At 40.4% G+C, this 26,257-nt stretch overlaps 2 protein-coding genes across 3 annotated transcripts; both read left to right on the forward strand.

Annotated features, from left to right (window-relative positions):
* Positions 1 to 1,162: 1,162 nt before the first annotated feature.
* On the forward strand, positions 1,163 to 13,850 carry LOC6606928 (tachykinin-like peptides receptor 86C). 2 transcript variants are annotated; one of them, XM_032722201.1, is made up of 8 exons: positions 1,163 to 1,344; positions 9,515 to 9,660; positions 9,858 to 10,071; positions 10,164 to 10,298; positions 11,993 to 12,073; positions 12,203 to 12,550; positions 12,702 to 12,820; positions 12,968 to 13,257. In XM_032722201.1, exons 1-8 carry the CDS (start codon positions 1,163 to 1,165, stop codon positions 13,255 to 13,257), a joined length of 1,515 nt encoding a protein of 504 aa, XP_032578092.1. The 2 variants fall into 2 exon arrangements, with proteins under 2 accessions (XP_032578092.1, XP_032578091.1); XM_032722200.1 differs by having other exon boundaries at positions 12,702 to 13,850.
* A 1,597-nt stretch (positions 13,851 to 15,447) lies between these two features.
* Positions 15,448 to 16,112, forward strand: LOC6606929 (mitochondrial import receptor subunit TOM20 homolog). Its single transcript, XM_002031687.2, has one exon. The coding sequence runs from the start codon at positions 15,583 to 15,585 to the stop codon at positions 16,024 to 16,026; it is 444 nt and encodes a 147-aa protein (XP_002031723.1). The 5' UTR covers positions 15,448 to 15,582; the 3' UTR covers positions 16,027 to 16,112.
* The last annotated feature ends 10,145 nt before the right edge of the window (positions 16,113 to 26,257 follow it).

Consider the following 26,257-nt stretch of genomic DNA (forward strand, 5'->3'; position numbering starts at 1 on the left):
TTAAAAGATATTCATTGAACCTTTTTATTACATGCTATAAAAACATATCCTGCAACATGTTGCCAGCGAAGTAATGTTGCTAGCTTCTCTCAACAGGTATGTTTCCAGCCAGCCTCTGTCAGCACGACGTCGGCAGAGGAGCCCTGCAGAATTGGTATTTTCACGAACCAGTCGGCGACGGCACTTGCAGCGCTAAGGACGTGCGCGGCAGAGCGAGCGGAAACTCGGGAGCTGTTTTAAGAAAATAAGAGTGTTGCCAACTAACGGTGTTTTCGTAGTGTGTGCGTGTGGGCTTGTTGCTACTGTATGGGTGTTGTGCTGGCTTAAAGCCTGCGAAAAGAGCAATGCAAAATAGTGGCCAAAAAAGGAGGCTACAAAGTGTGCAAAAAGTTTGTAATGTAAACACAAGTGGGAGGCAAAATTTGTGCAGTATTGTGATTTAAGAAATTCAATTTAAATGCTATTTATAGCATCAAATTGTGCGACAACTTTAATGACATGTGATTAAAAGCATATTTTTTGTTCTGATGGAGTTTAAATAGAAATGGTTTCTGAAAAAAGGAGCTTCATATCAAAGGGAAATGCGGATTAAGCTTTTATTAGTTCGTAATCTTGTGGATAAGCGTGAATAATAGTTGAATACAATTAAACGAAGTAGTAAAGTGAAACAATATAATTAAATGCAACCCTTTTATGGAATCAAATTATTCCTATTTGATGGCAATAGCAAGCTGAAATATTAAACTATTGTAATTCAAATTATACATTTCACCATATTTACTTAAAATCCGTGTGCGTTTAAACTTCAAATAATTTACTTCGACACATAAACTTATTTTTAACGACTGCAAGGTTGACAGTTTTGTGACCAAATGGCCACATGCATCTTTAAACGCAACTCGTCCTTGACCACAGGCCAAAAATAAAAGTGTGTTGCATGTGGCTGGCAGTTCAAAGAACATAAAAAGGAGAACTCCTTGGAAAAGTCGCCACAAAAGAGGATCAACTGAAAGCACAGCATTTACGAAGAAATTAAGAGTCAGCTTCTGGGAGAAATCCGTGGAGCTCAGAATGGTTTCTATGGCGCCGCGTTATTAAATGTGGCATAAGTGCAGCGGGATCATTACGGAAACCACTCTCTGTCCTGATTACGTACGGCAAAATGTCGGAGATTGTCGACACCGAGCTGCTGGTCAACTGCACCATTCTCGCCGTCCGGCGGTTCGAGCTGAATAGCATTGTGAACACCACGCTCCTGGGCAGTCTCAACAGAACCGAGGTGGTCAGCCTCTTGTCGAGCATTATCGACAATCGGGATAATCTCGAGAGCATCAACGAGGCCAAGTGAGTGGGCAGGAAGTACTGCGTCCTTTTATTTAGCCTTCCACGTACTTCGACTCCACGCTCGCGTGCGTCCTTTATTTATTTTCGCCGAGATCTTCTAGCAGCCCCCGCACACAGTTATGCAAATTAAACGGTAGAGTTAAGAGCGATTCGCGGAAGCGGCCAGGTTTCCCTGATGAGGGCCAACTGATTACTCGCGGCGAGGGCTTAAATTGAATAAAGTTTCGCGGGTCTGGCAGCTGATAAGCGTGTTTGGCGTTCGTCCGGTTAAATCGGTGCACTCGGACTAAAAGTTGGAGTTACTTATACAAATTAGGATACACAGCTATTAGATTTTACTGCAAACGTTTATTGTTGATCATATTTTCTTTGAGTGTTATTTTGCAAGAGTAAACATTCTAAAGTCTAAAATCTTGAAAGCCCTTACTTTGCAGTGAGAAAATTGTGTACATTTGTTTAGGCCTAATATGATTGCTTTTGAAAATATATCCATAGGTCACGCTTATATCATTAATGCTTTAAGTACGCGGATTTCTTAAATACCGAAAACAAATCGGGGTATTCACACTCAATATTCTTTAGTTGACTTTCAATTATTATTTACATGCGCTGCATGTTTTGTACTTTAATGCAATTTCAAATAGGTTTCATTGTGTAATTAAATTGTATTCTGCAAAGTGTATATCCCTTATTTAAAAGCGAGAACAAAAGAATGCTTTAAATAATACATATTTATTCGGAACGCTCTTGTTTTTAATTTTTTTAATTTAGCGCATAGTTTTTAAAGCGAAAGTGGTTATTATGCTATGACAGTTTAATTAAAATCAGATTCCACAGCTCTAATAGGTTTTTGTACTTATTATATAACGACCAATAAGCGCAATTTCATTAAAATTATGATTATAGATTTAACTTAATTGGTTTAATTTGACAAACACATACAGTGTTGAAATACCACACTTTGGCTAAATAGGTTCAGCATATAATCAGTTCAAATGAACGAGAAATTTGGGTCCGTGGTAATTGAATAGATGATTAGAAATTGAATGCGTTGTTGGTATGTTTTTAATCAGCGCAATTATTTTAAGTTGACCAAGAAACCGCGTGTACTATAAGTACCAGCGTTTTCATTTGTATCGAAAGCTAACCACAAAGTTAAATTAATGACTTGCCGCAATTGCGACTATTGCGTAATAACTCAAAAGTTTGCGCCATAACAAAATAATAAAAAAGAAGGGCAATCGTTGAAAGTTCCACCCGGCGGATAAATATTCACTCGACTTAATTATACCAGTGATGGATTTCGGTCTCTTTTGGAACTGGTTAATTAAGCGCTTAAACTGTTTTTCAGCCTCATTACAGGGGCTTTTGTTTTTGCTGGATATCCTTTAATTGTTTTTTGGCGGAAAATACAAGAGGAGATGAAGTTACTGTACAAACTGGTTTATATATAAAAGTTAGTGGGAAAAGTTTATGTATCGATTTAAAAGTTATGACATGTTTCATAAAGAAAATAATAGTGCTTAGTTAAAACACCGAATTCAAATTCCAGGAAAATAAATATAAAATATATATTTCTCCTCTAACTTTGCACTTTAAACGGACGCTTTGAGCTTCAATTAAAATGATTTCTGCGAATTGACTCACAACTAATATATATATAACATAGTAGGTGTTGGTTCGAGAGTAATGCTTTTGATTACTGGTTATGTTTTAGAGAACAAAGTTACTCAGGGGCTGCCTTAAAGTTAATGTTATAACTGGAAAAATGCAGTCTAGCAGTAATATTTTATATATAAGCATGAAGTTGGTCGTGGTTTCCCATCCATAAATTGCTATTTAAAGTTATTTCCCTCCCTGCAAATTTAATTGTAATTGCTTGCTTTTAGTCTAGAATAGCCCACTGCCACAATAAGCTGAAAGGACTCATTCACACACAAGTTTACTAATTGCTATCCACCCTAACATCCTGTTTTAGGTGACAAACTACTCGAAAAGGGGAAAATATCGAAAAAATAATTAAATTCCGACAAATGCAAAGCTCTCTGCTGGCCACCCAAACTAAATCCTCGAAAAACTTTGACACAAACAAAACGACCTTCCAATTGTTGTTCGTTGTTCTATATTTGGTCCCTAAGCCTCGAGGTTTAATGCTCTTTGTGAAAGAGAAAGTAAGTGAAAGTGGAAATGGAAATGTGTACAGTTAGAAAAGGGGGTAAGGCATGCCTATTTATTGAACATGGTGGCGATACGTTCAAATTGAAAAATTCAAAGTTAAATATTTTAACGACTACTGCTACCAAGAACACATTCTCCACTAATTTAAAAATTTAATTTCATTTGGTACAACCAAATTGTTTACTGTGCATGTCCTTTGTTTATGCGCGGGCATTTGAGCAGGTGAATTGCCTGCCGCTTGTCTCGGGTTAAGCTCATTATGTTTGCTTCAATCAGAGCAAATGTTTCGGACATTTCCCATGGATTATTGATGGAAGGAACTTGACAGCTTCGCCTTCGACACGCGTATGGGATTTGCTTACATTGTCCACACACTTCAGTGCGCGTTGGCGGCCCACGCTGCGTATACGCAATGTCATAGTATATAACAAACCGATGGAATGGCTTGCTTGAGTCGATTTAAAGAGATCGCATCCCTTCGAATTTGATGTTTATGGCGTTTCGTACGCTTATTGATTTTGATACTTGCCCAACGATAACAGCACAGCACAACAAAGGACACACGACATTAGTGACGGCTGTAGCTGCTGTTGGTGTCCATCGGGGCCCTGGCGTTTTTATGGCCAGACTCAAATCCAATCAGAATGAATGGGCCACATAAAAACAAGAAGTGTTCATCGATATTGGCGAGCATCGAATTTCGAATGCTTTACCAAAATTAGAGTAGATGGTGCTTAAAAAAAGAGATCAAATAGCGGCAGTCTATGGGGAAATGTTTTCAAATTTTCCGTAATTTTATTGATTTTATTGTACTAAAGATGCATCAATAGTAGAGTGCTTATTATAAGCTTAGGTTACAGTAAATGTATGATAGTATGAATTTTATACTATTTTTGCAACTTTTTCTCTATATATAATAGTAACTATTATTTTACGGGGATAAAAACCCAGCCAGTTACAAAATCCCTCTAAACTGTGTCATTCATCTGGCCGAGACAAAAGTGGCTCATGTAGCCAGCTTGTTTAGCTGAGGAACCCCTTCGAGACGCCACGAACTGTGACATTTCGAAGGAAATTCGAAAGAAATGGTTTGGATTAGGTCCGGAACGGAGGAATAGGGAGCCCACAAGGATGATTCCTTGTCTCGCAGCCGGGAAAAGTTTGTTTATGTCTATTCATCGATGGCTAAGCCGCAGCTCAGTAGAAATGGCTATGGGGCCTAGGAATGGATTTCGAAAAAATAATGTTGGCCATTTCGTGTTGACTGGACGAGAAGGGCGCAATCTGTACAAGCTGAGTAATTTGCATATGACAAATTTTTCAATTACCTTTTTCTCCAAACAAGTTCCCAGTGCGGATGCGGATATTCCGTCAGTGGGTGAGGAGATGGCAACATTAATATGGCAAGCGAGGCCAATGAAACAGATATTCGGACAGGGGCATGAAAATTTAATGGCCACTCGATAGCAAACAACATGAACAGTTTCATTTACGCATTGTCCTGCCACCATCGTCATCAACACTCCCGATTGCTCTGTCAAGTGCATTTCTGCAGGACACAGAGTGTGGTGGCAAAAACTGGGGCTCTCGGTCGAAGGGCTGGCGGGAAATTGAGGGACATGTGAAGCACCTCCGTTCATAAATTCTGAAATTGAAAATGGGCTCATTTGCGAAGCGTGTCGAAAATTCAAGTGACTGCTGCCCCACTTTAAGCTCGCATTGTTTTTGTTCGTTCAACGATGATTACTTTGGGGGCGGATTGGAAAGGTGCCTGTGACAGCCTCCATTTGTCAGGCATCGATGAGCATTAGACCCAACTTATCTACTGTCTCCGACACAACACACATGATCAAGGATAACACTGAGGGAATTTTTTTCTATTTTCTATTTGGACTTGAAGGGAATGTAGTGAGATACAAATATTCTTGCCTTGCATTAAAACATTTTGCCTTAGGGCAGCCAAAAGTGAGCATTCATACGTTCTGTTTCAAAATATGCATTTCAAAGTATTTACTTAGAAGAAAACCAATTACCGAGCACTTATAAGCTCCCTCGAAGTCGCTTCGTCGCGCCGTCTAATTAGTATTTCACCAACTGTATGCGGAAAGCCTTTAAACTACGTGACACTTGCAGTTCCGTAACTTTGCTGACTTTTCCCACTTTGGCAACTGCCGTTGGCAGCAGAAGTTATCGCCCAGAAGTATAAACACACGGTGGGCCAACTTGCAACCTGCGTGCGGCATGCCCAATGAGGTCCTTGTCGAGTACTTTGGACCTTGATCTACCCTGTTTTCCGCCATCGCAACGGTGCAGTAACCGAAAAGGACACCCAATGGAACCAGTGAGACAGGGAACCGGAGACAAGGCAACCAGAGAAGCAGGCACAAAATATATAGCTTGGGAAATAAAGCAGCCGCAAGACCGCCAATTTGGGTTGCATTGCCCGGTTCGTCATGCATAAAATATTCAGTGGAAAATAATAAAGAGCGAAATGCGAATGCGAAACATGTTAGCTGAAGCGGCACCAAGGAAATACATAGTGCGCAAATTGCCAGGACGTCAAACGGAGGTTACATGGGGGCTGAGACCCCCAGGAGGCTCTAAAAGGGGGTTGACGACTATTAGCCGAGTTAATGTGGGTAACTCACCTTCTTGAGTGCTACGATAAACTCGTCTATCTGCCACATAATGACCGGGCAATTTGTTGGTGCCCCCATGAACAGCAAATTACGAAAGGGTAAACTATAATCGATGATAATTTCTTTAATGTGTCTAATTAACTCGGAGGAACTCAATTCATAACGCTGATATTTAGTAGAAACCTATAAAAAACTAGACTTGAATAATAGGATTATTAGTTAAGAGTAAAATTGAGTCTTCTTTAAGTTATATGATAATTTACAGTGCAAATTACTCATGAATAATATTAGAAGTCTCTTCTCCATTGATTACAATAATAGCTCGTTGATTTCAAATAATAACCACAATTTATCACCCAGTAAAGGTCATCATTTAAACATAAGGCCAAATCAGTTGTGCGGAAATCTGGTTTATGGTAAAAATGGATGAATGCACTCACATAGAGACAGAGTAAACAACTGAAAATTCAATCAGATCGAAAATGCTGAAAAAAAAATTTGCCACACGTATTGATTCTGGGCGATTCGTGAAAAGCCACTCGAAATTTATTCACTTTAACGAATCAAAGCAGCTGACACTTTTGGGACTTTTGCGGAAGCAATCAAATAATAAAAAAAAAGTCGAATTCCCTTGCCTGCCAAATGCTCTGCACAATTTTTAAGGAATTTGCGGAATTTGTTCCAACGAAAATTTGCATACTCAGGGCCAAATATATATTACAAAAGTCGAGCGATGCCAACTTCCAGCAGTTATACTGCCAAAATGGCCGGGGAAAATTGTGCTGTCATTAGGCGAGTTTCTAGTAAACGGAACAAAAATTATAAGTGTGCACGGAAGTGCAAAGTAAAAAACTTACCAACGGATGTAATTAGTTCACTTCTGATGGCCAAACACTTCCGTCCATGAACAATGATTATTTTAATAACAGGAACAAACTGAAGTTTAGCACGGATTTACAATAGCATTAAACCTAATTTGGTAGCCGTAAAGAAAGCGGGGTCAAAAAGGAAAAAACACAAATTACGTTAATCAAGTTAAATTTGCTTAAATTAGGCTGAAAATGTACACCATCCGAGGCGGGGCTGGAACTACCTCCTTTGTCCTTCGTAATCCTGGTGCTTTAAAAGTCAGCTGCAATGGCAGGAGACCATAAATCTGCTGGGAACTTTTCGCCCGTATTTGTAATAAGTGAAAAGTTCCTCAGACAACAGCAATTATCATAATTGGAAAAAACAAGCGAAAGTAGGGAAGCTCCAAAAAGTATGCAGCGAAAATTGTTAAAATTAAATTAAAGGTGGGCCGTTTGTTTGTCATATTTAACGGAATTTAAGCATAATGCAAATGCAAATTGAAATTATTGGCGAATTCTGTTTGAATTTCACATGCACTGAACCCATTAAAATGCGTGCATAATTTCTCTTTAATGAAATGAAATGCTAATTATAGCCCATTTGAATTTGTATCATACATACTAATTATATCTAAAATTTGGAAATGGAAGCTCATGTAAACAAATTTAGCCAAAATTTCAATAACGTAGTTTTATATTTTCAGGATTTACATCATGTTCATTTAATGTTGATTATGGGTCATTGTTACATGGGCTTTGTGTGTATGTAATTAATGGAGTTCTTGTTTGCTTCTGCACATCGCAAAATATCTAATTAAATGTGAAATCGATAGTCGAATCGCAAATAAATACTTCGAATGTAATGCGATACGTGTATGACAGGCCAGTCCGCAAAAACAAAAACTCAGTTAGCAGATTTATGGCCAACCAAACTTGTAATATGAACGGTCGATAATTATGTGAAGAGCTCTCAAGCATTTGCGTTGCATACGGTCTGAATGAAATTAAATGTAGTTTAGTTAGTAATAAATACTTAATTAATTTATAATATGCTTAGCAAGAAAATCCAGACTTTAAGTACAAATAATAGGAGTAAGTGAATACAAAGCTGTAAACACACAATATTTCCCTCAATTTGGTTTCGCCACTTCACAATTCAACGGCTTATTGACCAGAATTTCAATATTATTGATTGGATATGAACAAATGTTTCTATATGGCAAACTGCAGCTAACTGAGCAGAGAGTTTGACAACATTCGCAACCGAAATGTAAAAAACTAGAACAAACAATGCAACAATTTTTGGTAATTTAAAAGTTTTAGATCTAAATATTTAGCAATTCTATTCCATCGGTTTTGCGGGCATTTAATTGGGACCACGGAACCCAAATTATTTAAATCTAATGTGGGTTAGTCAAAAGTATTTTGCGGGTCGAACAATACCAATCAATCAGGGCATCAATCATGGTTAGACAAAGTGGGCAAATTTGATGCCCGAGAGACAACTGGCAATATGAGTGGAAATGGATGAATGTGAACAATTCGCTTATTGAATTTTCGTTGGAATTCTGTCTGCTGCATTTTGAGCAGGGTGGTAAAAATAGAAATGGAAAAAAGGGCGAGGTACGGCTCATTGATATTGCTCATACGCCCTGTGGCGCGCAAACAAAGCCACCGACTGGCTACGGAAGTAAAGAGAACATGGTCTGTGGATATGGATGGCCATGACTATAATCGAACAAGGTTCCCCTAATTAATAGGATTTACCATTCATTCAACTACGGGCTAATCAAAAGGAAGCTCCACAACCAACGAACCAATGACAAAGACAGCCCTCGAAATAGTTAGCGACATGTTCGTCGCATCACAAGTCATTCCCTGCCATGATTAGCATAATGCCTGATATGATAATCTGATCCCCAGTTCCAGTTCCATGGATCCACCTCCAACTCGTTTCCTTTGGCCGACGGATGTCGGTCCAATGAAATTATTACAGCATATTTTCTGCTACATAGTTCTGCTGCTGTTTCAATATCGATAAGGACGATTCTTTTGTGGCAATTTTCCTTTAAGGATTTTTCGCCAAGCTTTTGCTTCATTGATTTCTTATTGTTATTGTTAAGGCAAAGACGAGCACGCAGTTCTGAAGAGGTTTGCCAAATCACAAAGTTTCAGGCAGTCTGTGATTGAATTTCCAAATATTGTTTGCCCGAAGGGTGGCGAAAAGTTAAATTTAAGATGGGATTTCTTCAATGGCATTCTCTCCAATATGCCATTAAGTTAAGGAATAAATTACCAATCCCTCAGAGTTATTAAATTTGAATTAAGATTTTGAGCTGGATTTAGTATACTAGAATTTCTGGGAACAGAATTTCCGAAAATTAAATATTTGTACACCATCATAATTGCTTCTCCCTAAACAAAATAACACCAACTGCCTCTGGCTTGATATTTTCCGAAATTTTGCAATACAAATTTGATGATATTTTCGATATTCCACAGAGACTTTCTGACCGAGTGTCTGTTTCCATCGCCGACAAGACCGTACGAGTTGCCATGGGAGCAGAAAACGATTTGGGCCATCATTTTCGGTCTGATGATGTTTGTGGCCATTGCAGGCAATGGTATTGTTCTCTGGATCGTTACAGGTAAGCTTGCAAAAAAAAAACGGATTTAAAGCACTTTGCAAAAGCACGTATACGCTGCATTGGCGATAGCCTTCTCTCTAGTTTCTAGCATTTTTTGTGTTGGCCATCACGTGTCTGCTTTGCCATTTCCCATTTTCTCGTTTCCCCGAGTTTTTCCCTCTAATCCCCTGCTTCTCTTACGCCTAATGTCTCTGCAGGACATCGCAGCATGAGGACGGTCACAAATTACTTCCTGCTGAACCTGAGCATCGCCGACCTGCTGATGTCGTCGCTGAACTGCGTCTTCAACTTTATATTCATGCTGAACTCAGATTGGCCATTCGGTTCGATTTATTGCACAATCAACAATTTCGTGGCCAACGTCACGGTCTCCACGTCGGTCTTCACGCTCGTGGCTATAAGTTTCGATAGGTGAGTTACGCTTTCCCCAACTCCTGCCCTCAATTCTCCTCCATCGACTTCTAATCGGTGCGTCGGCACATCCGCTTCCTGACATCCTGCAGATACATCGCCATTGTGCATCCGCTGAAGCGCCGCACGTCGCGTCGGAAGGTGCGCATCATCCTGGTCCTGATCTGGGCACTCAGCTGTGTGCTGTCGGCGCCATGTCTGCTCTACTCCAGCATCATGACCAAGCAGTAAGTGGGCGATTGGACCCGAATGGAGGGTTTCTCTTAAGATGTGGTATTAGTGCTCTGACTAGCAGATTGCACAGCTAGAATCTTCTCAGAAGTCAATGCTCATTAAATTTTGAATTTAACTGAAAATGTAGATATTTAAAATATTTGGAAAAATTTGTATAATTCATTGAATCAATTAAAACCTAGTGTACAATGAGAGGTTTGGTTCTAGGGTACTTAAAGTTCTTTACCAAAAACACTGTCTTCCCTTTGTTTCTGTTTAACCTCCGCGTGAAACACAAAACGCAACGCATAAACAAGTTTGTAAGCCTTGGCTTACGAGTTGGCCAGGCTCCCTGTGGAGTGGTAGTGTAGCATCTCCCGCAGCTCCAGGTATCGATTTGAGAGGCCAAGCTAATATAAAATGAAATTCCGCGCACCTTTCAGAATTACTTCCATATTTTATCTATTTCTCCCTATTTTTGGTCGGCCATTTTCGATGTTGATATAAGCATCCATCTAAATCACCATGTCGTCTCAGCTCCGACGGCTTCATTTGAATTTTACGCAAATTCGCGACATTCGGTCGGTGAATTTCTGCCGAACTGAAGCGTCTGGGTGTCCTGTTTAATAGAATTGAAGCATTTTTTATTTTGGGCTCTCAACACAGGCGGGATAAAAGGTCTCCCGGGGTAACAGACTTCAGGCATAATAAAAGATGGCAAGTTCATATATCAAAATGTGATAAAGAATAGCCAAGGTGAAGCTCAAGAGAGTCGAACGACGAGTGTGGCAAATTCCGACAAGAGCATATAAAGGGGAGTGAAAATGAAGGATATATGGCTGTAAGGATATATATATGTGTGACGATTTCAGGGAGAGTGAAAAAACGCCAAATTGGATGAACGTTTTCGAAGAAACCCCCGGGGATTAAGACAGTTAAAAGGCTTCGAGGCATATGAGTGATGTAAAGTAAACCAGACAAGCTCAGATAAGCCTGAAAATATATGTCAGAAAGTAAAGGGATTCATTTCGTTAATAAATGTCTAAGCAAGTTGGAATTCCTGAGAGCCTATCTTGTAATTGGAAGAGGAACGAATATTATTAAAAATACAATTGCCTAGATATGCACAACAATTTTAAAAGCTTTACTAAATAGATATATTATGAAGTTAATATTCGGGCGTGACAAATCAAATCACGCAGAGCTTAAATCAATTCCCCAAATAATATACCACAATTTTCCATTTGAATCAATCATTTTGGGTGTGAAGGGTACCCGTGATTTGTCAGACAAACGCTCCCGGTCACTTTCCCCATAATTGTTGGTCAAATTATGACCTGTCTGCCCACAACCAGTTGCCATAGCCGTGTTATTAATGGTCGGAAAAGTACGGGTAAACAGACAGGTACAGGGGATTTTTGTGTGGACTCGAGGCAACGCCCCTTTTAAGTGCTCGACAATACTGCGCCATGAAAGACCTCATAATTTGGCAAATTAAGTTTTAAATTTGATGACGGGCCAAACGTGAAATTTGTCATGCTTGTAACAGGCAGCTTCCATTCTGCCACTTCCTCGGTGCTTAAAACTGGCGAAGTGTGAAACCTGACGGCTTTTTATGTTCAAGGGAAATCTGGGGAGTAATTAAATTATGAAATTTTGATTTATCAGGTTTCGAAATTTGCATATTTAAATGAATACTTTTTTGCAGCTATTACAATGGAAAATCGAGGACAGTCTGCTTCATGATGTGGCCAGATGGACGATATCCCACTTCAATGGCGGACTATGCGTAAGTTTAACACAATGTTTAATGAATTTTGAATTTTTAAAATAAAATAATCATTATGTTTATTAGCACACTTAATGATAACATACTAAAAGGATAAGCTGATCAAATACTACAAATATTAAATTGCAGATACAACCTGATCATCCTAGTTCTGACCTACGGCATTCCCATGATTGTGATGCTCATCTGCTACTCCCTCATGGGTCGCGTCCTATGGGGCAGTAGATCGATCGGCGAGAACACGGATCGCCAGATGGAGTCGATGAAGTCGAAGCGGAAGGTGGTGCGCATGTTCATCGCCATCGTGTCCATCTTTGCCATTTGCTGGCTGCCGTATCACCTGTTCTTCATCTACGCCTACCACAACAACCAGGTGGCATCCACGAAGTACGTGCAGCACATGTATCTCGGTTTCTACTGGCTGGCCATGTCCAATGCCATGGTCAATCCGCTCATTTACTACTGGATGAATAAGAGGTAATTGACAATGAATAAGCAAATGAAATTAGGGAGAGATATGTGATGTCACTTCTTTCCGGCAGTAAAGAAATTTGTAGTACAAATTCTTCGCATGTGCTAGAATATATATATGTTAATATATTCTCCAAATTTATATTCTCATTTTTAGGTTCCGGATGTACTTCCAGCGGATCATCTGCTGCTGTTGCGTGGGCCTCACCCGCCATCGATTCGACTCGCCGAAGAGCCGGCTGACGAACAAGAACAGCTCACACCGGCACACAAGAGGTGGGTACACCGTCGCCCACTCGCTCCCCAACTCCTCCCCCCCTACCACCCAAACTATTTTGGCCGTCCTGGCCCAGACTCAGCCTATGCCTCAGACCCAGTTGCTCTTGTCCCACCACTCACCACATCCCACGCAACCTTCCGCAGCGGAGACCAAGAGTCAGTGGAAGCGCAGCACGATGGAGACGCAGATCCAGCAGGCGCCGGTCACCAGCTCTTGCCGGGAGCAGCGGAGTGCACAGCAGCAGCAGCCGCCCGGAAGTGAAACCAATCGGGCAGCCGTCGAGTGCATCATGGAACGGCCGGCGGATGGGTCCAGTTCGCCGCTGTGCCTTTCGATCAACAACAGTATCGGCGAGCGGCAGCGCGTGAAAATCAAATACATCTCCTGTGACGAGGACAATAATCCCGTGGAGCTCAGTCCCAAGCAGCTGTGATGTTATCCCGATTTGTCCTGACACTGAAACGGATTGTGAATCCTCCTGGCCTTCGCCTCGTTTCGCTGCGGGGGAAATGCAATTTGCCACTGCTGGCTCTACTCTATACATATACTCACATTCACAAAGAGATGAAACATGTTTGCATAGCAGGGTGGGTCGATTTTAAGTGGGAACTTTAAGTACTGAATATTAACTATTAAATCGTTAGCCTCTGTTATGTAAAGTAGTTTCGTTCCCAATGAATTATTATTCCCCCCTCTGTCCGCTATATAAATTTCTTATTTCACTTAAAGTTCTATTGCACTTCTGCAAGTCGAGTCACCCTAATGCGAAGTCAAAGTCGAATTTCTGGTTGTCAAAAGAAAATGCTTCAGCAAGAAGGAAAAACTTACCAATAAATTGAATTTGTACGTATTTGTATAGAAGAATCTATCGACACTTTAACCATCGAAGAGCTGTAAGTTTTAACTGTTGTAAACATCTAGGCTAAGTCAAGTTTGTAAATACATTCTGTGTATAACTGATAAATGCATCTGCGTATATGTTGTGCTATTTGAGTAAAAGAATTACACGAGTCATGGAATTTCTCACTTTAAGTTGTTTTAATCCCACCCAATTAATTGAAGAGCAAATTGTGGTCAGCTGTTGACATAGTACATATATTAAATTGTTATAAAGTGGCAAGTCAAGACAATATTTAGTTATCGTTTGTCAATTAGAGACTATTGAGGCATGGTCAGTAAACAGGACTGTCCTCAATTGTTAACAGCCAGTATAAAGATGACCTCAGGTCTTGCCATTCAGCTCAAGGGTTAGGTAAATATTTTAGATGGAAATTGGCAATGAGCACAAAGCTGGGATTAATTTGCTTGAATAAATACTAATTTGGCTGCAAAAGTGTGCTGCTAATATCATTAGAGCAATCCCAAAAGGGAATTTGCATTCCATTATGTTGCCAGTCGCATTATTTATGCAAAGCTGAGAGTCCAATTCCATTCAACCCAGTTGGCCATGCACGAATTCATACTAATGTGGGTGTAGTTATTACTCAAATATGGCCAAAAACTGGGTGGCGATGGCAGAAGGAGGTCCCTTCAATGCAAATTCGCAAAAAGCGAATCCTTTCAAATACTCTCAAATCCTATAATCTTCGGTTTTTTTCCCGCGTCATCCCATTCACCTTCTTTTCAGTAGTTCAATTTTAAAGGATTTCGCTTTTATTCACCCACCCAAAAGCAAACAGGAGCCAAGCTTCAAGGCGGAACATATACTCGCATAATGGTAAGCGATTACAGAGTGTAATTGAAATTCTAACCAGTAACAGAACCTAACCCCATCAAAAGCCTCTTGGGAAACATTCAACTATCTAATTGAATCACAAACAGTTTTAACGAAGGACATTCGATATATAGAGATGAAACTCAAGCCCAAACGCAAACCGAAATCAAAATCCAACCCGAAAACCAGACACCAGCTAAATTTTTATTGGCACGATTTGGTAGTTAGAGGAGAAAGGAGAAAGTCGCGCTAATGCGTTAAATTGCTTGTTGCACAGTGAACTCCCAGTGAAATCGATGGCCAGAGTTTTTTATTCGAGGTAATAGGATTTGATGGCTTCGGAGCTACGGGAACTGCGAGAGCCCCATTCGCTGAATAACAATTTGCATAATAAGTTGATGTTTGTTGCGCAGTTGCCCCACTTGTCAGACTCCTTTTTCATTGTCATGGCAGCCGCAAAAAAGCCTTTAACGATTGAAAAGGCAAACCGAAAATCAGTTGAAAAGATTCTATTACCATCCATCCATGTTCATATGGTTCATCGTGTCCTTGGCAACAGACTGTGGCCAAGTCCTGGGGTCACACCGCAAACAGCCAGAGCAAGTTGGAGTGGTCTGACATCGAATTAGGTCGATCATTTGATAAGTATCGTATCGAATTAAATGGTCATCAATTTCCATATACACGTGCGTTTAAGAGCACCCTGTTATTGCCCTAATAAAGAGGGATAAGTACCAAAAAAAATTACAGAAGACGGTGTAGTTGAGCAAGTCAACTATCCGATACCCATTACTATCCTTATGAGAAGAATATTATATATATGTACATCATTTTGCACCCTCGTAGCTGATTCGAATAGACGATTATTCTGTTTTTGAAGATGGCTTGATAGATCGTGTTAGTTTCGAAATATCTTTCAAGCCATTTCCTATCACTTCAGTTTCTACTGAACACATTCTTCAATACACAAGTCAGTGACCCGTTGTCCAGGTTTTGACTTTTCAACAAGGAGAAACAGAAACACGTAAAGAATTAAATTCGAAAATGATTGGAGTCACGGGAACTTTCAAGGTGCTGGCGGCCATATCGGGCATACTGTTCATGGGCTATTGCGTATATTTCGACAAACAGCGTCGCAGTGATCCGGATTTCAAGAAGAAGTTGCACGACCGCAGGATTCAACGCTCATTGGCATCCGTGAAGTCAGCGGCATCGGTTCCCATGAGCGAGCGGGACGTCGAATTGTACTTCATGACCCAGATACACAAGGGCGAGACCCTGATCACAAACGGCGATGTTGAGGGAGGCGTGGAGCATCTAATCAACGCGATGCTCGTCTGCGGCCAGCCGGCAAAACTGCTGCAGTTGCTCCAGAGCACCTTGCCCGTGGATATCTTCAAGGCGATGCTGATCAAGTTAAACGCCTACGAGGCCTCGCACCGCTGTTTGCCCTTTGTAGTGGATGATGAGGCTACCAGTAGCCTTTGAAATACTCCAAAATTGAGAGCTGCGTCTCAAGTACCGAAATACATTTCTTTGGTTCACGTATCTCGGGCAAATACGTACAATGTATACTCGTATCTCGTTTTATTCGTTGCCAGGGCCAACTTGGCAAACAATTTGTGGGATGAGGGAACTTTGCAGCCATTAGCCAAGTTGGCAAATTAACGACCTCGATTATAATGTCGAACGTAACGCTTTGCCATTTTATCTCTGTTTTCATTTTTAGCAAGAGGAATTTCATAGTCCGAACGAGCTGCTTCAAAGCTGCAGTCAAGGTCTTTGTCTTATGGGACTTGTAACCATGTCAACGGATTTTTAAACATTCAGCAAATTTGACAAAATCTATATCTGAAGAATGAACACTAATATTTCTCTTTGATTATTGTGTTCACGTTGGCCGCAGTTTGAGTCATTTAACCAGTCATCAAGTCTCAATTAACTCACCCATTCTGGCTTGAAAAATCATTGGGCTTATCAATTCAATTCTCATGACAATTCGCATGACAATTTAGATGTACGGCTAACTGCATATCTGATGTCGATTGGCAAGGGTTGAATGCTCAGTGAGCACGAACGAAGTATCCGACATCCCATTTCCGGCTATGCAGCATTTGCATGTATGCGTAGTTATCTGTATAGGCATGTGTGGGTTCTGGCCAACAATGACAGGCAAATAAACTGGGCTTCGGGGAATTCCTGCCGTTGTTCTGCGGCCTGCGTGCATAATTTGCCGGGAACGCATAGCCGTGAATTTGTCACCCGGACGCATTTGATTGATGGTCTTGTGGCCAATCCGGCCGAATTGTCTTCTCCCTTTAAACTGTCGTTTTAACCATTAGTGGCATTTTGATTCTGCTTTGAAACCCTGGAGAAATCACGTCGTTAAAGTTAAACAAGGGAAGAACAATAGGGGGTCATTCATCTGCATATACTTTTAAACTCTGTCCAAAACTTCCCTAGGTCATCAATTTAGGGAACATAAACTTGGTTTAAAAAATGAAATATAATATGCATATACATATGAAATATTTCACTGCATAAAAATATATATATTCCAGTTTCCCTAACCGTTTTATAGTGTGCTTAAGGCTGAAATAAGCGCCGGACCATCTGAAAGCAAACAATCTTTTAGCGCCCCTTTGTCAGCATTTAATGAGTGGAAAGTTCAACTGATTCCCATCCGATTCAGGTTCCCATTGACTGTAATTACATAATGACCTTTTGCGGTGCTTTCCCTTGCTGCCAACCATTGTTCAGTAATTACCAGATAAAATAGACAGACAGACGGATGGGGGAATGGCAGCTTTGTTGCCCGGCACTAATTTTCAGGCTAAACATCGGGCTATAATGATTTTTGCTTTGAAGCAGTCCGGCATCAAAGATTTTGCCCAAGACCGACGGCTAATTCAATGAAATCTCCTGGCAGAATACTGAGCAAGAATGTCTGGGCTGAGAACAGTGCTCAATTATTCCATCTCATTTGGAATATTGGCAAATTAAAAGAAGGTAATTGACCTTTTGGTATTTCTCCTCGGAAGTTCCGCAGGATAAAATCAATATAAATCTTTTTGGCAAACTTCAGCATTTCATTAATGTAATTGATTAATTTATTTTTTTAATTGGTGTACCTTTTAGTTACATGCTTGTATATGTTATTAACAGCTGATTTCTTTTCGAATTCGATGAGATGACCATTAGTAAAAAGATATTAATTAGGTTCACAAGCTTTGAGACTGACATAAATTAATTATTTTACTACAAGCTTTATATTATTTTATTTTTAGATGATTTCTTTAATACAGAATTTTTTTGCACTTTATCTAACTGGGTTGCTAAGCAAAAGTAGTTCGGTCTAAATGGAAATCGAGACAGCCATGAATATCTTGAACGTGCGTGTAGTGTTGGCAGTCTGCGATGTGGAGCCACATCAAACAGACTAATTGGTTCGGGGCAGCCACAGCGACCAGGAATTGTGGCACGGAGATTTATGCATGGGAGGGGGAAGTGTCATTATCGCCGATGTCCAATTATGCCATGCCGCGCAAATGTCATTAAACATCTCTCCAGATAGGGGAAGACGAAAATGTTGTGAAATTTTATGGTTCAACTCTTTCCATTGTGACTAATATATCACGTATACGCCCTGTAAGCCGTGAAACCTCAGCAATCCAATTCCGAAAATGGCTTTAGCATAGTTTGCTGGGGGCACGGGGGAAAACATTCTGTGTTTACTCTCCTTTTTTTGTTTTCAGTATTTTTTCATACCTTACGCTTGACTAAACAGAAATTTCACATAAGCCGTATCAGGCTAAAAGGACGACAGAAGGTAGAGGTACAAAAAAGGATTCAAGGCCCCCGTTGCCCACTTCATAAACCATTTGGCAACACAATGTCACATTGGCATTCACACAAATACCGCTGCCCCTACAAAAACAAGCACCTATAGAACGCTTGCTCACACGCACGGAGACTTTCATTTCCTGTCAGCGGAAGTGGTTGTTGCGTCTGCCTACGTGAGTGTGTGTGTTAAGTTCTATATCATATCCTGGCATTTTTTCGAACGTTTCACAATTCTTACCCTCAGCTATTTTGAATTTCATTTGAATGTTTGCTTTGCGAGCATTGGGACAGAAAAATGCGACCATATGCATATAGTAAAGAGTAGGTTCAGTACACCGAATGAATTACGTATACGCCATGTTTGCCAGGAAAAAAATGAGCCCGCAGCTAGAAGGTTTTCGGCAAACAATTGGAACACGAGCTTCTCGGCAATCCAGAGCGATTTTCCAACACGTTCGAAGCGATGCAAACAACCGTTGTGTGTGCATATTGATAGTTTTACAGCTTACACTTGAAGAGAAGAGATTATTGTAAGCTTTCTTGAAAACAGAGTGTACAAGGACTTACTACAAGAAAACAGATTTCAAGACAAGCTCTTTTCTTGCACGAGTTAGCCAAGCAAAATGTTCTATCGCATTCAGACAATTGGAATTTTTAAACTCAGAACACGATTGCTTACAGGACCCTTTAAAGCACACAGAGAGATAAATAACTATAGAAGAATATCTGGCACTGATTTCGTTGAATGAGAACTTTTTATGAATTCTATTTGCTGCCACTTTAATTAAGTATTCCATCGGGCTTTCACATCAACTTATTGCATTTTTATTTGACTACTTTACTTGAGCATAACACAAAAGCTACGAGAATATCTCCTATATTGGTTTTTTACCTGAATAATAAACTGGATATGTATGGCTTTCAAGCATTCAACAACTGTCCTTGTGCAGTCAAAACTCGACTATCACAGGCTCACATCATTGTTAAGTGGAATTAGGGGAAGGACTATTTTATTGCTGCGATTTTCTCTAAGCCAAAGCCAACAACAGAAATGCGTACACATATATATATATATAAATCCTGCCGACATCAGGCGGCAACGCTGCAGATATATTGTTTGGGGCAGGGTCTGTAAGTTTCGAAAAAGGAAATGCACTGGCTGCCTTTACTTCTACCACTTTGTTACTTTTATAAGTATGTTTAAGGTGTGGGCGGGTGCGGTGTTTTCAGAGGGAGCCCAAACCAGATGGCGAAGCAATAGTGGTCCTACACGCTAGTCCTGCCAACACATTGCATTCTGTTTGCACAGCCGCCCAGGAACCACTTGCTATGAAGGCTCTCTCATTGTGCCCCCCACAATTTTCGTGCCACAAGCCCCAAGTCCTGGATCCAGAACCACGCTGGGAATGTCGTCAAAGGATTTGCGTCACAAGACTTTAACCACACACAGAGCAACAGCTGGGAAAGCAATTTTTACCCAGCCCCAGTACGAATCCTTCGATTCGGCGAAGTCAAAATGTATTGCAAAGGCTTCATTCAGCTCCCGAATGGCAGAGTTTGCTGGAATCCAGCGGAACTTTTTAATTGAGGCCGGCCAATCTAAATAGATCCTTTGATTGGCCGAGCTTCCGGCCCAGTTCCGCTGCCACTTCCACATAAAACTCTCCAATTTGTAGTCCATGTGCTGGGAAATGATGGTGCACCTGAGGCCGGACACCACAACGACAATTGGAGTGGCACGAAGATTAATGGCAGTCATCCCTTAGGTCTCAATGCATGGAAAGAAATTCATGTAACCTAAAAACCTTGACGTGGACTTTTACTGACTACTTGTAATTATATCATCAAATTATTCGACTGCCAAATTAGAAATGTGATTTAATATAACTAACTAAAGTGTATTTTTATAGGGGAATTTCCATTTTTCCAAGTGTAGGCAGGGCAGGGCTCTGACAACATGGTAGTCTGGACTGAAAAGTACGGGTGCCTGGAACCCTGTGGGTCCTGAAAAATGTGCCCGCATGTTTGCAGTGGCTAACAGCGGCTCCAGGGATCCGAAAAGTCAGATGTGGAATGACGAACAGGACATTCAACTTGCAGGGCTCGTGTATTCCAAGACAACGGGTGGCATTCTCCGCAAACATTTGGTGTGCGACTTTTATTTAAACTTGAGTGCTAGAATTGCCTCGAACTGCAAATTAAAAGAAGTTCAGCAGCATTTTGGTTCTAAATAAAGTTCTTATCCTCGAATTTAATAACTGACAATGATAACAATTTAAACTAATTCCCCTGTACTTGTTTATAATAGATAGTAAAAAAAAAAATATTTTCCTAATGTTTTCTCCATTTATAATATTGCTTTTGTGCTTTTTTAAAAGATTTCGTTCTGTTCCTTTCCCGCAATATATTTTCAAGCTACAAAAATAATTGGCCTAAAATTAAATCACAGCAAAGATCCTGCCTTATCATCATTCACGACCACACAAAGTCTGGCGCTGTGTGAGAAGTTTAATCAAAATAATAAACTCAGTTTGCTTTCTAATTTGCCATGCAAAAGAAAAAGTTTCAAGGACGAGGCTGGCAGGGCTGGTTGCTTTTGTGCCTTAGTTCATTATCTGCGTCTTTGGAACACCCACCGAATCACAAGCTCAAACACCAAGGATACCAGGATACAAGGATACCTACACCTCTGCAGATGTCTAAACAATATAAGTCGCCTACTGTTACAGTTCATTTGAATGGAAGGAATTTCATACGAAATGAAGGCGGCACGGCATATTAGATTTCTCGTCGCAGAACGGGCTTGGAAAATTTCAAATGCAAATGAACAGGCAGATGGGAATGATTCCGACTATTTATTCATAATAAACAAGATAACAATAACAATAATGTCACATGATAAGCTCTGTCAAATGTTATCGCTTCGCAGGTCTGTATTTCGAATAGCGACCCATAAATATTTATGATTCTCGGGCCTAGACGGCGTAAACAAATGTATGGAAAAGTTTTGAGCTTTTCCAGGCGCCAACAAGTCGTTGTCCCATTGGAAAGTATTAAAAAGTATTATTTCATTTTACGACTAAATGAACCAAAATCGGTCTTATATTGACGCGGCTATTAAAGAGCCATTTCGACTCATTTTATCCAATGTTTTACATTGCAGCCAACAATAACGAAAAATAATGATACATGCCATTAGGTTAGGTAACCCGTTAATTATTTAACCGGCTGTTATGGCGGATTTTAAATGGCACCTATTTAATTTGCATTCGTAACAAGTTTATTAACCGCTGAACTTTGAAAAGGATTTGCTGCAGCTTAGGTAATTGTGCTAATAAGAACGTGTGCGCAGGTCGTGATTTGTTAAAACTTGAAATCACATCAACGTAATACGATACATTCATTAGCTAAACAAGCACTATAAATGAGCATTCATTTAATTACACAACTGCTGCAAAAGGAGCTCATTCGTGAGGTTTGTTTTCGGATTAAATATTTACCTGTTTATTTGGTAGGCAAACGAAAGTGCTTATGCAGTACTTTATTTTAAAGCCAAGAAGCTTAGATTGAATAATTTGAATGTAAGAAACGCCGTAATCAAGGGTTTAAATCTTAACAGAAAGACAGAAATATGCTGAGCTAGTTGAACGCTCTTAAATATTCAGTGGCCTTTCAGCACAATCCTCTTACGGGTTTCTATAAGCCATTTAAACGGCCAGGTGACCAGTTGCTTGCAGGGGTCACGTTCAATGTTCAATGTCCTTTTTCAAGGGGTAAACGTGAGCCACATGCCGAAGACAAAGACAAAGGCGGTTGGCTTGCGTAAGTGCCAATATCGTTCCCAGGATTCTCTATTTTCAGAGCTTTAAAATGTGGCAATTAAGCGCATTCTAGCACACAATGCAGTTCTTTTTTGTAGCGCCCCTGCAGGTGGCACATATATCAATTATTAACATGGCCAGCCAGAATGTTCTGCCCCCTCGAATTGCACCGTGTGAATATTGTTTTAATACTGGCATATGCCAGAAGAAGGGTGAAATAATATGGCCACAGTGCAAATTGTGAACTCTGAATGGGGCATAGGCAGTGAGCGGTGGGCAGACAAGCTGGCGGTTCACGTGGCGTATACGTCATGTTGGCTGCCAAATAAATCTGCGCGAGACGGACTTGCGGTTGATTTTATTTCGGTTTACTTTTGTATTACTCCATCCTGTTTGGAGAATTTATGAGCCGAGCATAACGTTGATTTAATATTTATAACAACAATTGCCCCAAAAGCGGGCCGTCAAGTTTTTTAATGCCTCTTGGCTTGAACGCAGGAATTTGGCAAATTAAGTTTACTTATTTAGTGAATTCCTTCATCCTCACATCGCAGTTTAATGCCATTGCTTGGGATTTACGGGGGCCACAACTGAAATTTTTATTTTCGGCTTACGCGCTTTTATGGCTCTTGTTGATCATAAAGTTGCTAAAATAATTGAAATGACATGGCTTAAGTGAGTGCGGAAGTTTTGGCCGTTTGTTTTTCCTCTGTCATTGCGTTGGACAAATTTGAGGTTGTTTATGATGCCAGCTATTACCCATCACCATGCGACTGGGCCAAGATGAGGATGGTGGACAAAGTTTGAAAAACTTTTTGAATGGAACACCACTTTCACACATTCTATACATGCGTGGTATTTGCGATAAACTGAGTGGGTAAACTTTTGCGAACAATTAAAAGGAAATGGTAAGTGGGTTGTGATTACACAAAGCAAATGTCCTTCATGAAAAATGCATTTGACGTTAAAATTTATAAGCTTCTATTTATACGAACTTGTTAAATTGGCGTTAAATGTGCTTAAGCTATGATTTTACCAAAAATACGTACATCAATTTATTTTGATTTTTATATAACGTAGAGCTTCTTTCGAAATGTGAGCAAACCACTTTATGAATTGCATACAATTTTGTGGCTGTCACTAATTCCAATTTAAATCCTTGGTTTCCAGTTCGATCGAAATCCTTGGGTTTAAATACTTCGTTTGATTTTCACCAGAACTGGGCTTTGATACTCTGAGGGTCGTCCTGTTCTCGTCTGGTCAGGGAATTCAGTTAAATGTGAAAAATAATTTGAACAAAATCAAAACTTGAAATCTCATATTCAACATTCCTGATTCGTTTGACGCTTGATTGATGATGGCTGGCACAAAACTTTGAATATTTCAGCAACGAGTGCGGAAAGCTGGGATTGAGCTGGAATATTTGCCCAGCCAGGAGAAATTGTGTAGTCAGGTCATCATGTTTTACATTTTATTTAAATAGAAAGCCGCAGGGGCGAGCAATTTTCGCTGGGGACGAGACCCATCGTATTTTACAGCTCTTTGCGGCAGAGATTTTTGTAACTTTTGCGGAACTTTGTCGTTAATGCTCGGTGCCCATTTGAGTTGTCGGTGGAAGGGGAATGATATATATGATGGCGTTGTGTAAACTCACCGTCTTTCCCATTAACGATGCTCTTTCCCCAGACAGGACCTCCACCTGCGTCATCAACAACTTGCGCCTAAGCCATTTGGCCAAAAAGGCAATTAGGTGAACCTGAACCAAGAAACTGAGTGTGTGGAGCGACATTGCTGCGGGATTAGCATGTAGTATTTGGGCCAGATGGGACGACCCAGATTCGTTTAAATGAGTATGCAAATTTACGCTGCAAACGTGACAAATCGAAAACAAACCACACCGCAATGCAGCGCACTTACGTACATACTAACTAGTATGTATGCTTGGACAGGAAAATAATTGACAAAGCACCTGAGATTGCCTCACGTTCGAGGTGTGTTTTGCCAAGTTTAATGGGGCGATGTTGTGGGCGCTTTCAACAAGTGTTGCATCAATTTTGCTCAAGGTTATGGACAATTGCCTTATTGAAAGTCCTTCTAGCTGCCATACCACTTTGGCATTTCCTCCGTTTCCAAATTTTAATAATCTTTAGAAACTTTCCTAACTTTTTTATGCACAACATATATTTTTTTCATTCCCATCCCGGCTGCGACCTCAACAAAGCAAGCTTGGCCCACAAAGGTTCCTGGCGACAGGAGCAGCCTTGAAAGTCCTGCCGTAAAAATTTGAACAGGAAGCCGTTGAGCTGTGAGACCAAACCCGGCAAAGACACCAATTTTTTTGCTATATACATACAGAAAAAGAAAAAGGCTAGAAAAAATATCTATCTTAATAGAATTAATTGAATAACTGAAATTGCATCGAATTATACAGAAGAAGAAAAACTAGTTGAATAATACATCAACTGTTCTGTGTTTTTTTCGCTTTTTTTTCAGTGCATCATCCCTACCAACACTTCCATCCTGTGCCAGTTCCCTTTCAAAATTTCTCAGCCAGACGACACACCGTCAAATCGCCGGCAAAGTCGACATAATTCAATTTGTTCGGCCTGCTGAAAGCTGGCTGATATTTTACGAGGCCCCTCGAAAGCATAAATTAAGCGTTTTAACTGCTTTTCCCTGTTTCCAAGTTAGGGGTGAAAGCCGTTGGGCGGGAAAGGGTTAAATGTTGGGCCCAGTCTCGTTTTGTTCGACACGCAATTTGCGTTTTTGTGTGATTGAAATGGAATGCTTTGTGCCGCGACAGAGTCGTAAACTTAATTTGACAAATTGCGAGCTTAGCGGGCAGGAAAAAACCGCCCACTCATATGTCAGCCTGCTTTTTTAACTCTACTCGGTTTTCCAACGCTTTTTCGAGCCCGTCACATAAGCGCTTTAATTGCGCGCCTTTTAATGGGATCATAAAAAGGGCAAACGATCCGAATCGGAATTGTATGTGCCTCCAAATGTGGGTGCAGTTTTCGTCTGCGGAAATGTGTCGCCAGCTTGTGATATTTCATAAAAGGCATTAAATGATATAATTCCCGCACATGACAAGTGAAATTGCTAACCAAGCAATGCGTATCAAAGCGGTTAATAAAGGAGTGAAGTTCTTTTGGAAATGAAAAGAGTCACGTTCCGTAAATGTTTCCCCCTGGTGATAACGCAAATTGATTATGAACTAAAATTGCAAATTTATGCAGTCATGGCTTCCAAGGAAAAAGGAAATTGTGAACTTTAAAAGACACAAGCGGGCATTCTCCCAGCATAATTACTATTTAAGGCATTTTTCATTAACGCGCTCTCCTTTTCCTGCTTTTTACTGGGACTTAAGGAAAAACCCATGGAAAATAGTTGCCAAAGAGAAGCGTGAAAGTATTAAATGGCCCGAGGGACCTTTCGCAGTCACCCACTAATTCCAACAAAATGTGGGGTTTTCTCATCGCCTCTGGCTGAATTTTTCAGGTCGGAACAGCACTTGTTGCACTTTAGAACACGAAAGGCAAATAAATTCTCCTGCTAAGACCCTCCTAAATATATAAACAGGGGTCAGCTGGCTGAGGAGCTTAAAATAACAAACATTTTCTAGACTAATTAGTAGAACGGCCAAGAGGTCATTGAGTGTGAGCCAGGACTCTAAAAACTAAAAGGATACTGTTGTCCGAGCAGGAGCTTTTGCAAATTTAAATAGCCAAAAAAAGTCGAGATGTTAAGTTCTGCAGTAGCAAGAGTAACTGGAAAGAAATAGAGAGAAAAAACTACTCTTTAAACATGGTAATTGAACTTCCCTAGACGCACTCTTTAATTGAATTTGCTGAGCCATTTTTTCCAGTTTGCTTCCACTCCATTGAAGCCAGATAGGCAGATAGCCATAGCCCAAGTCGAAGTTGGCCAAAAAGAACCCGTGTTACGTGCTGATGTCCAAGCCATAACACTTCAAATGTAATGGCCAGATCGATGGGGCAAACACAGATAAACTGACATGGCCAAATGGACTGGTCAATGTCTAGCTGAATGGG

The sequence above is a fragment of the Drosophila sechellia genome, chromosome 3R (genome assembly GCF_004382195.2).
Source record: "Drosophila sechellia strain sech25 chromosome 3R, ASM438219v1, whole genome shotgun sequence".
NCBI lineage: Eukaryota > Metazoa > Arthropoda > Insecta > Diptera > Drosophilidae > Drosophila > Drosophila sechellia.